Genomic DNA, 14,577 nt, shown 5'->3' on the forward strand with positions numbered 1-14,577 from the left:
TGTCAATGGGAATACTTATGACAAAGTGCTACAGAAGAACGGATAAAAAATGTTACTAAAGCAAGTAGATGGATTTCAACAGAATTCCTCTGGCTCTTGTTGCTATGCCAAATTCAACGCACCTAAAATGATCTAGCCGATCACATTAGCCGAAATATATCTGTTTGAATATAAATGGTCGCATGAACAGAATAGCCAAGGTTTGGACACATTATTACAGCAATTAAAATTGCATGATGTGAGGCAAATACAAATAAAGCGTCCTGACTAATTGAACAATTCAAACTTGATTTGAATTTGAGATAGACTCCTGAATGTATTTGTCATGATTACTCATTGCACTCACCCGTGTCGGCTCGTTTGGCGACAGCTGCTGCTGGTTACCTGAGTGGTTCCCCGTCCTACTTAAGCTCAGTTCTTTCACTCGCCTGTTGTCAGTCCGTCAGCGGACCTCTGTTTTCACAAGGCAAGCATTTTTGACTCTGACTCCCGTCGGTCCCGTTTTGTCCCTCGTTTTCCACTCATCCGTTCCCGATTTCCCAATTTTTCTCCTGCTACGACCCGTTTTTGACCTCAACAACGTTTTGATCTCCCGCTCTGGCTATTGACGCGTTTTTTCCCGTTTGTCCACGTTGCGATCTCCCGCTCCAAGAGATCCATTTCCGCATTCCGAACACGCTCCGATCCCGTGAGCGGCTTGCTTCCCTCGTCCAGCGATCGCTGGCGTTTGTTTTTTCCTCCATATCTCAATAAACTTGTGAGTAAACGTTACATATCTGGGTCCTCTTCCTGTTCTGGTCCTGACAGTATTAGCTCTACCTTATAACGCAACGTACAGTTAATTTGCCCTGGAGTCTACAGGAACTCTTATCCCCTATGTTGTGTTAGGGCCTCCAGTTGACCAGTTTCATGGTTATAACATTAATAAGTGATGTGTCTCAGGGGCCACAAAATCAAATTACAAGGGAAATATATGATTATGGGTGGATATGTTTGTCATGATGGTGCATTAAATATGATGATTGATACTCCTTTCTTTTTGGTGGGTAGAGCTGATTTAGACCCCGTATTTCATTGATGATAAACATTATTTTGCATCACATTTTGCCCCTTTTTCCATAGGGCACAGTTTGTTGCCAGACTAACAACTATGCTTAATTAAAAAATAATGTAGATATAGGTCTTCTTATTGTTATAATATACAATATGTGTTTTTAAATATTGTCATCATGACTCTGTTTTACAATGCAAAATACCTTTAGTAAAAACAATAATTATAATTCCTTCTAGGCTCTTGTCTCAAAATGTGCACATTGAAGGGACAGGGTCTTTCATTTGACCACTATATGTCACTGTATTGAGTCATGCAACCGAAAACAAGTGCTAAAAAGCCCAAAAAAAGATTACAGAATTCATACACTCGAAGTAACCAAAACGCATCATATTACTTACTTCTCATTTATTCTTCCGTGAGATTTTTGTTTTTTTATGGTTACCTGTAGCAGCAAGATAGTGGCCATTTATGTATGTCATTTCCCTCTAGGTAAAGCACACGTTATGTAAATAAACTGAATTTTCTCGACATACAAGTATTTTTAAAAATGCACGTTTCCGTGAAAATTCATGAATTTTTGCTTAAACCAATATTGGTTTTCTGGATAATTGAGTCTTTTTTACCTTTACCACACAACAATATTGATTTAAAAGTGGTCTAGGCCTCATTCACTAGATTTCTGTAAAATAAAAAGATTCTGTGTTGGAATGAGGCTGTGTGAACCACTCTTCTTGAATCCATTCAGTGATCTGATTTGGGTGGAAGTGTCTCACGCTGTAAAGCAAGCCAGTGAACAGATAGCTCGCAAAGGTTCCTAGCCCCATGACGACACACTGCAGCTATACTGTGTAAATTCTGTTTCGTTTTCAACCATGTTAACATTTACAGTAAGATTCACGGATCCTTTAACGGCATGGGTCGTCGGGGCACCAATGAGGACGCAATTCTTGACAGAGTTGGCACCAGTCCAACCCTTAATGTTGTTGGCTCAGTTGCGAACCAGCAAGGCAGCCGGTCCAGATGGAGTATCCCCCCGACTGCTGAAGGCCTGGGCGTTGTAGCTGGGAAACCCTCTACAGCGCATCTTCAACCTAAGCCTGGAACATGGGAGGGTCCCCCAGCTGTGGAAAACATCCTGCATCATCCCAGTCCCAAAGAAATCAAGACCTGAGGAACTCAACGACTTCAGGCCGGTCGCCCTGACATCACATGTGATGAAAACCATAGAGCGGTTGCTGCTGCACCACCTGAGGCCACAGGTCCGCCACGCCATCGAACCTCTGCAATTTGCCTACCAGGAGAAGGTGGGAGTGGAGGATTCTATAGTCTGCATGCTACACCGATCCCTCTCTCACCTGGACAGGGGCAAGGGTGCTGTGAGGATTACATTTTTGGACTTCTCCAGTGCCTTCAACACCATACAGCCTCTGCTACTTGAAATGAAAAAATGAAATGAAATGATCTGCATTTATATAGCGCTTTTCAAGTCAATGACTTCCCAAAGCGCTTTACATTGTGCTTCACATTTCCCAATAGCGGCCGTGATCTGTGCAGCCATGTAAGGCTGCTAACCTGCTTATTGGGGGTATTGGGGTTTCAGTGTCTTACCCAAGGACACTTCGGCATGTAACACGGACAAGCCGGGATTCGAACTGGGATCCCTTAATCCTAAAACGATCGCTCTACCTCCTGAGCTACTGCCGCTACTTAGTGGTAAACTGACAGAGATGGAAGTAAACTCAGACCTTGTAGCATGGATTACGGACTACCTGACAGGCAGACCCCAGTATGTGAAACAGAGGGGCTATACAAAAACGCAAATTTTTAAATTATGGGTACCATCTGGTATACACCGACTATCACGAAACGGCAAATCAATCAAGTCAAACGAGTTCGCCGCGGTAGCCTCTATTTCGGTATCGTTTTTTTTGTTGCAAACGAAAAAAGCGGTTTGATGCTACTGTGCGCATGCGTCTGCCGCCTGGGGATTTCTCATCATGCATCATTCTGTGGTAGTTGTGTAGTGAAAGGAAGTCCGTCTCTTTTTAGAGAGCCGGCTTTTTCGGCTCAACCTATTAAAGAGAGCCGGCTCTCAAACGGCTCACTTGCTTTGATGCATTATATTACGAATTATTATGTTGTATAAAAGAAGTTAAGAAAAAAGGGATGTATAAAAGGAGAAAATGAAAAAAGACAGGTTTGTGGTTATCCCTTTAATCAGTATATTACAGACAATAATATAATGCTGAAAATGAATTAATCATTTGAATAAGAAAATTCTACTTAATTATATTTGCATGTATTTTTTCCTTCTACAGTGAACGTCCAAGCTACTTCATTTTTGAACTTTTTTTATAGTAAACCTCATTCATAGATAGATAGATAGATAGATAGATAGATAGATAGATAGATAGATAGATAGATAGATAGATAGATAGATAGATAGATAGATAGATAGATAGATAGATAGATAGATAGATAGATAGATAGATACTTTATTCATCCCCTAAGGGAAATTCACATTTCCAGCAGCATCCCTGAGCTGAGAACAGTACAATAATAAAGCCAAAAGAATACAATATACAAATACCCAGTGTGACGTGCAACTCGGTATCTCACAACAAAATGTTAATTAACAATATATATGATATAACGAAACACATGTACAATATAACATGTTAAACTACATCAATAAACACGTTTGAAAAAAAATATGGTGTAAGATTATTTTGCATTTTGTAAGGGAAAATACAACAGTTTGTAAGGGCAGGTTGACAGGTATGCTATCTCCTCTTGAGTGATGGAGGGATAGGCTCCGCCCACAGCCCCAGCCACGAGTGGCAAGTGGGCAGAACGAGTCTGGCTTGTGTTTGCGAGTGCGTGGAAGCGAGCTGCGGTGATGATGCAGCTGCTCGCGTGCACTGCGTGTCACAGATGACGCGCAATGGCTGCAGTGATGCTGATGCTGGTGCCAGTGGGAGGCAGAAGCTGACGGTGCTTGAGGGAGCTACGGAAGAGAAAAAGATGGACACTTTTCCGGTGCTATTGCGTCTATTTTAAACCAGCTTGGACTTTCCGTGGTTCGTCGAGTCACGGAGGGTCGACAGAGATGCTGTTCAGCTAAAGAAGGACGTGCATCCTCCGCCTGAGGACGCAGAGGATTGAGGGACATTTAATGCATCGAAATGGGTAAGGAGTATACGTATACATTGATATTTCTGTCTCAGTGACGTCAGTGCCCTGTATAAGGATGAGCGTGACGGCCCACGACCGATCATTGCGTCACTTTGTCACCTTCATGCACACAAGGCCTTTTTTGTGCCTCACATGTGGATGAACTACGATCACTACACCCTTATATTACAAAAACACCATATATCTGTAACAATTAGTTCTCAAAAACCTGTCAACCTTTGCCAATTGTTTATTAATGATTGAAAATCCTCATTATAAAGCGATAATAAACCCAACGTGGCACCTATTTACTCACAGCAAGAATGTAGAAAACCACGACAGTAATAGCAACCAATCTGACGTGTTCTTCTGTTACCAATTCCAGCCCAAATGGGCAAGATGAGTTCGATCTAACAAAAAAGGAGTTTAAAAAATCCCGTACAAAATTAGTTGGCGCATATGCACTCATGTTGACCTATGAGTCACCTGGTCCATCCCATTATACAATTTACATTTTTATTATTAGATGGTCCAAATGAGTAAGGATATCCAAATTTCACAGTAGGGTACCTATCAAAACCTTCCCATAAGATACTATAATCATCGCCCAGTCTTGTGACCAGCAAATATCGAGATATTGTGGTAAAGTCCCCAAAGGTTTTTCAAATATTTCATATTAATAGCAAAGTGGCCTAAATTACTGTAAATCAGCCCTCTCTGTTTTAGAGGGCAATTCCAGCAAGATGACAGACAATTATGTGAGCTTCTTTTACGTAAGCCTTATGTTATGTCAACAAAAAATCACGACCTATGAGTGTTTTTAAAAATGCACGTTCATATAATAGTTCGCGTATTTTTGTTTATTTGTACATCAGTATAGTTGTTTTAATGCATTTTCCACTATGGGGCACAAAAAATACACACAGTCCCTTTAACAAGAACAGCATACTGGTTTATGTCGTTCACATTTTTGGGGGGTCTGAAGCTAGCAAAAACTGCACTATTGAACTAGCCACTAGAGGAGGCTAGGACTCTACAAAGGGAATACAAACTTGCATTTTAATGGGTGCGATGTCTACGTTAAATGATTTGAAATATCTAGGTATTAGGAAGATATAATGTGGCGATTTTGATATCGTGATAGCAAACTGTTTCATTTATCATTGCATCAGTAAAATTAAGTTACTCTGTAAAATCATAGGAGTTATGGCTTTAAACTCTGCCCAATGTTTTGTTTTGTTTTTTGATCAAATGTATTTTTATCTAAAATCTGTTTTTGGGAAAATGTTCTTCAATATATTTATCATTGTTGATTGCATGTGAAAAAATAGTTTGTTTTTTCAAAAGGATGAAAAACTCACTATTATTTGACAAAAACCGAATTTCAGATTTTATTAACATGAAAAATCAATACATTTATTATTGACAGAACAGGGTTTGTAATTGCTCTTTATACAATTCTTTAATATATAAGTGAGGGACGGTTGGACGGAAAAATCGGATATGTTCAAGTATTATAATGTTATTTTTTTTCAAACAATGTAAAATTTAAAACCTGAATGGAATAACGTTTTTTTCTTTTGTTTACTGTTAACCTGATAGAATGTGACTTAGTAAAATGCCAGAAAAATCTTGAACTTTTGCTTTAAAAGAAAATACAGCTGATTTTTACATTTCCTATAACCTAAACATCATTTAATATATTCACTGTTGCTTCAACATACTGTAATTCAACTTTAAATCCTAAAAAGTGTGTTTTTTCTTTCTAGGTTGTTCTATAAAAGTGAACAAGTACGACTGTAGAACTTGAACCCATCATCAACATAAATGTCCCATTATATCCTGGCTGTCGTCAGTCGTCCACATGGAGGCATCATTGTTTTGAATATTCATAGGCAATGCTGCGACACTATCTGAATCGCCATTAGTTTAGGGACGCAAACACCTTTCTAGATGAGGCTCAAGTGGGGCATCATGTTGCAGCACAACAACAATAACAACTACCCATGTCTAAAGGGGGCTTCCCAGGAAGCACCCCTAAATTGCTCCCCGGAATCTCAGCCACACCCCAGCAAGCTGGAACTGGGCCTGGCAGACCTACCACTCATTCGGGGCTTGCGGGCATGGGCGCTGTGCTCCAAGAACCGGCAGAAAGGCAGCACACCATTGAACTGCGGACAAGCACCAGTAACGCCCCCAACCTGTCAAAGGAGTTCCTGTCTTCGGCCGGCGGATGTGCACCTGAGCGGGGTATGGGCTTCGGGGTATGGCCTCCCTCATGCGGGGGTGGGCGCCCTGGTGACAGTAGCCACTCTGAAGACAACCGAAGGCAACGGCAAGACGCAGACGCAATGCCTCTTTCTGCAGAACGACAAAGGTAGTAGTTTGTACTCCACAGCCAGCGGAGCAACAGGATGGCTCAGAGGAAAGTCTAGTACTGGTCCTAGGCGGGAAGTTTCCGCCGTTCAGACACAGACTGTAGGAAGCCGAGTTAGAGTACGTTCAGCCCGCAGATGGAGAAAGTCCACTCATTCGGTTGGCCGAGAGAAAAGACTTCCAATTGAAGAAGTTAGCAAGAAACAAGAAACACAAAGCAACACCAATCTGCAGAACCTCAACAGTCCCAAAGCAGAAGCCTGTCCGGAAGACAAAGAACCTCAAGGGTCGGAATTTCTTCAGCATTTGTCCATTGAGAAAAGCACAAGAAAATTCAGTCAAACTGCCAACCAAGAGGAAGCTGATGAAAAACAGGAAAAACAAAGCAATACCTGTCTACAGCGCCTCGTCAGTCCTAAAGGGGAAGCCTATCCAGAACACAAACATGGGTCTTCTGATTACCTTCAGAGTTTGTCAAGAGAAAAAACTATAAGGAAGTCCAGTCAAATCTCCAGAGTTGGCAGCAAAACACTTTATTATGAGGAAGTCAATTTGCAACAGGAAGTGTGTCTGGACTTCCTTCTCAGACCTGTAGAAGAATCCAACGGGAATCCAGTATTCTTTCAAAATTCTTCAAATAAGGAAAGCCAGAGAACACCCAGTTATGTGGCCAGCCAAGATAATAGATTTCCCGATGCGGAAGTGAAATTGAAACAGGAGAGGCCAGAAGTGTGTCTGGACTGCCATGTCAGTCCTGAAGGGCAATCCAAGGAGAATCCTGAATTCGGTCAAAATCCTTTAAGGGATGAAAGCCAGAGAACATCCAGTCTTGTAGCCGACACAGACAAAAAACTTTCCGAGAAAGATGTTGCTGGAAAACAGCGAGAACCCCACAAAGCAGGGTTGCTGTGGGTCACAACTCCTGAGGAGGAAGCCGATCAGAAAAGCTGTGGACCAGGTGGGAATCTCGGCTGCATTGGGAATGCTTACACCGGGGAAAGTCTAATACAGCCCAGTCTTGTGACCAGCAAATATAAGAGACTTCCTTATGATGATGTCGTAGAAAACCAAGGAAGAATAAACAGACAGGAACAGGTTTGCCTGGCCAATCCCGATGAGGGAGCTTGTTGCAAAAACGAAGAACTGTGCGCAAGTCTCGGCTTTCAGATTTCTTTCAATGAGGAAAGTAAGAGGAAGGTAAATCATGTAGCCTGCTGTAATGTAAGACTTGCTAATGGGGAAGTTACTGAGAAACAGGAAGTGCCTGACAAAGTCAACGCAAAACACCTCAAAAGTCCAGAACAGGGACTCTGTCAGGAAAACCGAGGAGCAAGTCACGGACACCTTCAGGATGTTGCCGAGGCTAAAATTGCGAGAAACGAAATCACTTGGACTGGGGAAATGAAGGTGGAGTGGGAAGAGAATGCGGAGGAGGACAAGGAGAGGAAGGAATTTCGCAATAATACATCTACTTTTGGCAAGCCATGCCCGGTCTTGGAATCTTCCCACGATCCCTTAGAACGTAAGGCCATAAAAGATCCCGGAGACACAAATCACACACGACTTTTTATTGACAACACAGCCTCGAGCATATGCACCAAGGACATCTTCCCCATAGAGGGCAGCAATGGTCAAGCCGAAGTAGAGTTTTGCCAGGTTTCGGTGCCCCCGGACTTGGAGGGCAATGTGTCAAACACAAAGAAGAACCCCTCCTCCTCTTCTTTGAGAGTTAAGATCAGACTGGACTGTTTGGAGGCTGAAGAACCTGATTGGACGCCAAAACAGTTTGCCTGTGGATGCATGGGAACTCCTGCTGGTCCCCTCCGACATAATCCCACCTTGGCCCTGCCCACCTTGGGAACCAAGGCAACCTGTCAGCGCTGCACCGGAGCAGAAGTTAAAAAAGAAAGGATAGAACTGGAGTTCCAGGACGCAAAGAAGGAGGACGAGGAAGATGAGTTTGGTGGGTTCGTGCAAGCGGAGGAAGGAGAAGAGTGGAGCCAGGGTGTCGCCATACCTGCCCCGTTGCCATGTGAGGGTCCAGCGGGTAAGTTTACTAAACTTTCACCTGCATGTTAACGCAACAGACATTTCATTAATGACAAGAGCAAGACTTGATTTAACAAAATAAGATTAAGAGAAAACAACAACACGAAATTTAAGTCAAATGAAAATGTTATTTTTTTCCGGTCATCTACACATTTTTTTGTGCCTACTTTACATTCCCTATATTTGCATTAGTGCTTCTTGTATGCTTGACAAATTCAACAAGATTCCAAGCAAGGTCATGACAGGAGGCTGAACTCTTTGTTTACTTCCTCTACTTTCATCCACCCTACAACATTTTTGGAATTATTGCTCAGGATTAGGGGAGGTTTAACCAAAGGGATATGCTTTCGTTTTAAGACTGTTGCACGGGTCACCAACATTTTTGAAGCTGAGAACTATTTCTCTGTTACTAATTAGTGCAAAGATCCTCTAGTTTGATATGCTTTTCTGAAAAAAGAAAAGCATTACCATGTTATTATTCTGTTGCTAATACATTATTACTAGATTGTTTTTAGAAGTGGAGCTGAATTCATTAAGATCAAACAACCATGAAATCATTGTTTTCTAAAAGGGATACCGGTAGATTGCATATGTAATTGATAGGCAAATAGATTATATTAAGAGTTATTAAGAATTGATCATGAAGTTTAAAAAAAACTATGATGTTGATGCTTTGGTCTGTGTTACAAAACTGATAGTACCATTTTCTAACTTTGTAAATATTTTTTTCTTTTTTTTTTCTTCTGAAATTTCAGGGAAAATCACAATAACCAATCACCGGTGAGCTATTTATAGAACTAGTCCACATGGGGCTTTTGGGAGCTACCAAGTGCCCGTTAGTAAACCTTTGGTCAGCCCTGAGAGAGTGTCGAAAAAGAGACATGGAGTTCTTGAATGAATAAACTTTGTTTCAAAGCTTTTATTATCATTGGAATGTTTGTGTGCTTTAAGTATCATTCGGAAAGAGTACGATCGCAGGAGAGTCGCCTAAAGGTGATTACACCTCAACGGGAAGTCCGGACGCATGGACAGCCTTTCCTCAGGACGTCCGGGATGAATGCCAGGATATGGCAGGGCAGTGGTGGACTGAAGAAGAAAGGACAGACATGGTTGATCACAAACTGGTAGGGAGCTCTTCTTGTTATGAAAGTGCGAACCAATTATCCGACCATTCTCAGACTTGACAATTCATCCGTTACAACCAGGCTTGTTACTAGTACAATCCCAGGTAGTTAACAAGTGGACCATCCTCCGTGGAACATCCTGGACAATTCATTGGGCAGAACCAAGCTTTTTACTAGTTCAACTTGGGAAGGTTATCATGTTCACCATTGTCAGACTGGACAGTTCATCAGTCACAACCAACCTTGTTACTAGTACAATCCAGATGGTTACATTGACACTTTGGCAGTATTTTTACGCAGATTGAATTTCACGTAATGCTCATAATACTTCAGTGGGATTACCAAACATTTTTCCAGTCACCTTCCAGTCTTGAACTAATGATTTCACTATTGACATTCCCAGTCAACTTCATCACATATCATGCCATTCAGTGACATTTCTATATCACCCTGATGAGATTTTCAGGACACTCATGATAGCTTCAATGATACTTGCCACTCCAATGATACATAAAACTATGAGAAACATTTCCAAAACATCTTTGGCAGGCAACTGCCACAACACTACTGAGCCAATTCCCATTCATAATTTATTTCAGGCCCAGTGTTTTTAGGGTATTACAATCATGTAGGACTTCTTGTGATTAAGGCCTATACAAAAGAACATGACTTGAATTGACAATCCCAATCTGCTCCTGTACATCTTCCAGGGTCTCCTCTTTGCCACGGCTTTCCCCTTGCTGCCCTCTTCGATGGTTCGTAATCCTGAAGACGGCATTCACACATTGACAAAACTCCTTGAAGAAAGCAGCGATCAGGAGCAGCGGTCAGCCAAACGCACTTGTTGACACAATACCATTTACACTATGGTGCAGGGGTTGACAACCTTTTTGAAGCTGAGAGCTACTCTTTTGTTAGCGATTAGCGCAAATGGCTTCCAGTTAGAAATTATTTCTAAAATAGCAACTTATGTTATTACTGTTGTTAGAATGTCATTATTATGTCAGTACCTGGTTGTAATTCTTAGAAGTAGGGTTAAAATAAGCACGGTCAACCGCTAAAGCATTGTTTTAAAAAACACTGATGATGGCAGTGAGTTTTTATGCCAGTTAGAAATCAAATGTCTAAAAAAATCACCATGATCCCTCACTGAAGAGCTATTTTCAGAACCAGTCCGCACGCTATTTAAGTGCTCTTAGGGGCACCATGTTGGAGACCCCAATACCTTTGAGTTGGTTTGAAAAATCTGTGAGATTTGTTTTGGGTTATCGAAGGCTCTAATTACTCTTTAGTTCCTCTGAAAAGTCTCAGAGGATTTTGTCATCTCCAAAGTACTCTAATAATCTCACAAATGTCCCCAATTATAGAATAAAGGGTAAAAGAATAGGAAACTGCTGCCCGGTAGATGAATGTTAAAGGATTTTTGTCTGACCACTGGAATAAAAGAAAATATACTGAAAAATGGCATGCCTTTTTTATGGATAGATAATATCGGAAAATTTCCTTAGGCACGCTAGACAACTCAGCACTGGTTGAAAAACAGTGATCTAGTGGAATTTAGAATATCTTGCATTGGTGTAAATTACACCCTCGTGTGGTAATCAAAAAGAACTGCAACATTAGAATAAAAAATGTGAAAGTAGGTCAAAGTAATTTCAGTATTATTTTTAATTTTAATTGGGTACGTTTTATTTTACTTAATCATAATCAAATAATATATTTTCGTAAAATAATCAGATTTTTATTGGGTCATAATATTCCCTTTTACTCTTCAGGCTGTTGGGCAATTTTCACGACGTCAGCAAAATTTCTGCCCACAAATACAAGCAAAGCGTGTCCCGGAGGCTTCTCCTGAGCTCGTTACACGTACAGCAGCCCAAGAAAGTAAGTTAACGTTTTAATCTAATCCAAGATGCACAACATTGATATTATAATCAGCCTATACAGCCTAATAATGAAAAATCAATTGTATTAGCATTGATGCTCTGATTACAGGAGAGCCAAACCACAAATTGGTGGTCAAACCGTCGCCCGTGCCCAGGTTTACATTCACCCATTCAGCACGCCAACAACGCAGCAGCCAGACGGCGGTTGTCATACGACTACAGCAAAAGTGGCTCAGAGTGACCGGACTTTAGATGTCTTTTTTAACCTATTGATGGTCAGATCTTGTTCCCATTTTCACCCTCATTTTTCAATTCAATACATTTACTGGTACGTAAAAACAAAGTACATGTTTAACATACATGGAACACAAAGTTCTCCACAAGATGTGTGAAAAATACAGGAGATCTGTGTCACAAAGAATTTCTATCCAACTTTTCAGCAACATTTCAGAATTTGCAGTCAAATTTCAAGCCAAACTCCTCAATAGCCAAGTTGAATGGGGACTATGGCAGATTGTTATCACGTGTAGGACACAGACAGAAATTCCTGTTCTTTTATTGTTCTTGTTGTTTTTTCCCCAATATGTTCAATCCTCCAACACCAGTTTGTTTTTAAAATCTACCCAGGATATTTTTGTCACACATAGGACACAGCCACTACTTCCTAGAAATTACTAAAAGCTTTGTTTGATATTTCTTTTTTTCTGTTAACTATTGGTATGAATGATTTTGTTAGCACATTTTCATTATCTGTGAAACACGGGCAGAAATTTCTGCAGCGACTTTACAAGAGGATTTTTTTCAAACTTTAACTGTTTTTTTAAAAGTCGATGGATGGAATTAAGGAGCTTGTTATTACTTATAAGACACAGCCATCAAATGCCCAAAAATTCTACTGCTTAATTTTGCCGAAGACCCTATCTTGGTCGTTCTGATGTTCAGGGCTTTCTTTGTACAGTCCGTTTTTATTTAATGCTATTTATGGGCCACAGCCACAAATCTGTGTTACAGAAAAAACACTGAAACCAATTTATCAAAGGCCAGAGCTGAGATTTAATATTGCAGCTTCCTGTCATGTGTACAGCAGTAGTATGGTCTTTAATGAATTTGTTCTTCTCCTCCATTTATTTTTCTTTCATTTGGTTTGTCCATTTTGTAAACAGAGGAATCTAAAGACGAAACAAAACCCAGATAGCAGATCAAAAACGTTTGTTGTTACATGTAGTTACCAGAAACTCTATTATTCCTTTCTTTAGCTTATATATTATGGCAATTATTTTGTCTTTATGTGGTTTGTTGAAGCCCAGCCTCAGTCATTCGACGAAAATAGCAGATTGTTGTCACATAAAAGACTGGGCCAGAAAGCTCTTTTTTTCCAAGTACTATACAGATATTCCTGTACTGCAGTGGTTAGCACATTTGCCTAACATGTGAAAGGTCTGCGGTTTAAAACCGGATGGAAAAATATGTTGGCCCGGAGAGGGATGCGTGCCATCAGGCTGTACTTGCCCAAGACACAGCACAGGAAATGGTACCCCTACGACTCTAGTGCTTAAAGGATCAACCAACCAACTATAGTGACATTTTTAAGACTACAAATATGATCTACGGCGGCACGACAGCTGAGTGGTTAGTGCGTCCATGGCACCGTTCTGAGGTCATGGGTTCACTTCCAGCTACCAACCTTCCTGTGCGGGGTTTGCATGTTCTCCCCGTGCCTGTGTGAGTTTCCTTGGGCAAAGCTGTTTTTTTCTACATTCCAAAAACATGCATGTCAGGTTAATTGGCCGGTCCAAATTGTCCCAAGGTGTGAATTGAGTGAGTGAGTTGCCCATCTCTATGTGCCCTGCGACTGGTTGGCAACCGGTTCAGGGTGCCCATTGCCCGAAGATAGTTGAGATGGACTCCAGCAACCCTCTGACCCTACTAAGGATAAGCGTTGCGGATAATGGATGGATGGATGGATATCATGAGCTATTCTTAAAAGAAAAAAAAAGAAATCATTGGAACACAAGTTAGTCAATCAAAATGGTATGCCAGTTTGAAAGGTCATTTCGCACTTTGTGCAGAAGAAGACGCTAAAGATGAGTCTGACATACGTTTATTTGCTCCTCTCACATTTGAAAGTAAGCCTGATTTTCAATGTAGTGTCTAATCTCCGCTGGCTTTGTAACATTTACTTTCATTTCCATGCCTTCAATCAGTGTATTTCTATGAAAACGAGCTTTTTACTTCACACGTTTGTTTGTGTTGTCCGGTTGTGTTTTTCAATGCAATGAGGAAAGTCTTGGCAAGATAATCAATAAATTAAACCTGCTTCCTCACCACATGCTTTGAGTCTATTGATCTGATGCCATTAAAAATCCAATATAATTTGGACTTGTTTAATGAGGAATACAGTATATGTTTTAAAGTGGCAAACAGAGCTCTAGCATTGACTCGCAAAACTACTAGGGAATGACCTGAGGATTGCCAGAGTCAGTGTAGAGGGTCAGCCAAGAAAAACACAGTCAAATTATGTGTAATAAATCAACTGCAAACACTTTTAGGGGTAGTTCGAAATCACGTACCTTCCAACCTGGATGTCAAACACAGTTTGGCTCTGGCACTTGATCCAGAGTTTCTGTTCTTTGTTTTTCAGTATTATTCTTTATCATTCAGCCTGCAAAGTAACCTTCCCCACATATTATAATCACAGATGTGAAAGGATCTTTTCTAAACACAACACATTCACAAACAATGGTGGAGAAAAGGTGTTCATATTTTGCATTTGGGGCGGCATTGGCTCAGGAGGTAAAGTGCTCGTCTTGGGATCAAGTGGTCGCAGGTTCAATTCCCGGCTCCTCTGAGTTATATGTCGAAGTTTCCTAGGGAAAGACAATGAATCTCTAATGCCCCCGATAGTAGGTAGTTG

The 14,577-nt window shown here is 40.9% G+C and overlaps 1 protein-coding gene and 1 long non-coding RNA gene across 2 annotated transcripts; one reads left to right on the forward strand and one right to left on the reverse strand.

Annotated features, from left to right (window-relative positions):
• Positions 1–3,367: 3,367 nt before the first annotated feature.
• Positions 3,368–7,949, reverse strand: LOC148357779 (uncharacterized). Its single transcript, XR_015851509.1, has 3 exons — positions 6,997–7,949; positions 6,330–6,589; positions 3,368–4,199 (listed from the first exon to the last, which is right to left on the reverse strand). It is a non-coding gene; the product is annotated as an uncharacterized LOC148357779 (long non-coding RNA).
• Positions 3,908–13,987, forward strand: LOC148357780 (uncharacterized). The gene is made up of 6 exons (XM_088345505.1): positions 3,908–4,243; positions 5,998–8,651; positions 9,605–9,777; positions 10,488–10,603; positions 11,553–11,661; positions 11,773–13,987. The coding sequence occupies exons 2-6, from the start codon at positions 6,182–6,184 to the stop codon at positions 11,902–11,904; spliced, it is 3,000 nt and encodes a 999-aa protein (XP_088201631.1). The 5' UTR covers positions 3,908–4,243; positions 5,998–6,181; the 3' UTR covers positions 11,905–13,987.
• Positions 13,988–14,577: the final 590 nt, after the last annotated feature.

This window comes from Urocampus carinirostris, chromosome 10 (genome assembly GCF_059441175.1).
Source record: "Urocampus carinirostris isolate Australia breed hairy pipefish chromosome 10, RoL_Ucar_1.0, whole genome shotgun sequence".
Classification (NCBI taxonomy): Eukaryota; Metazoa; Chordata; class Actinopteri; order Syngnathiformes; family Syngnathidae; genus Urocampus; species Urocampus carinirostris.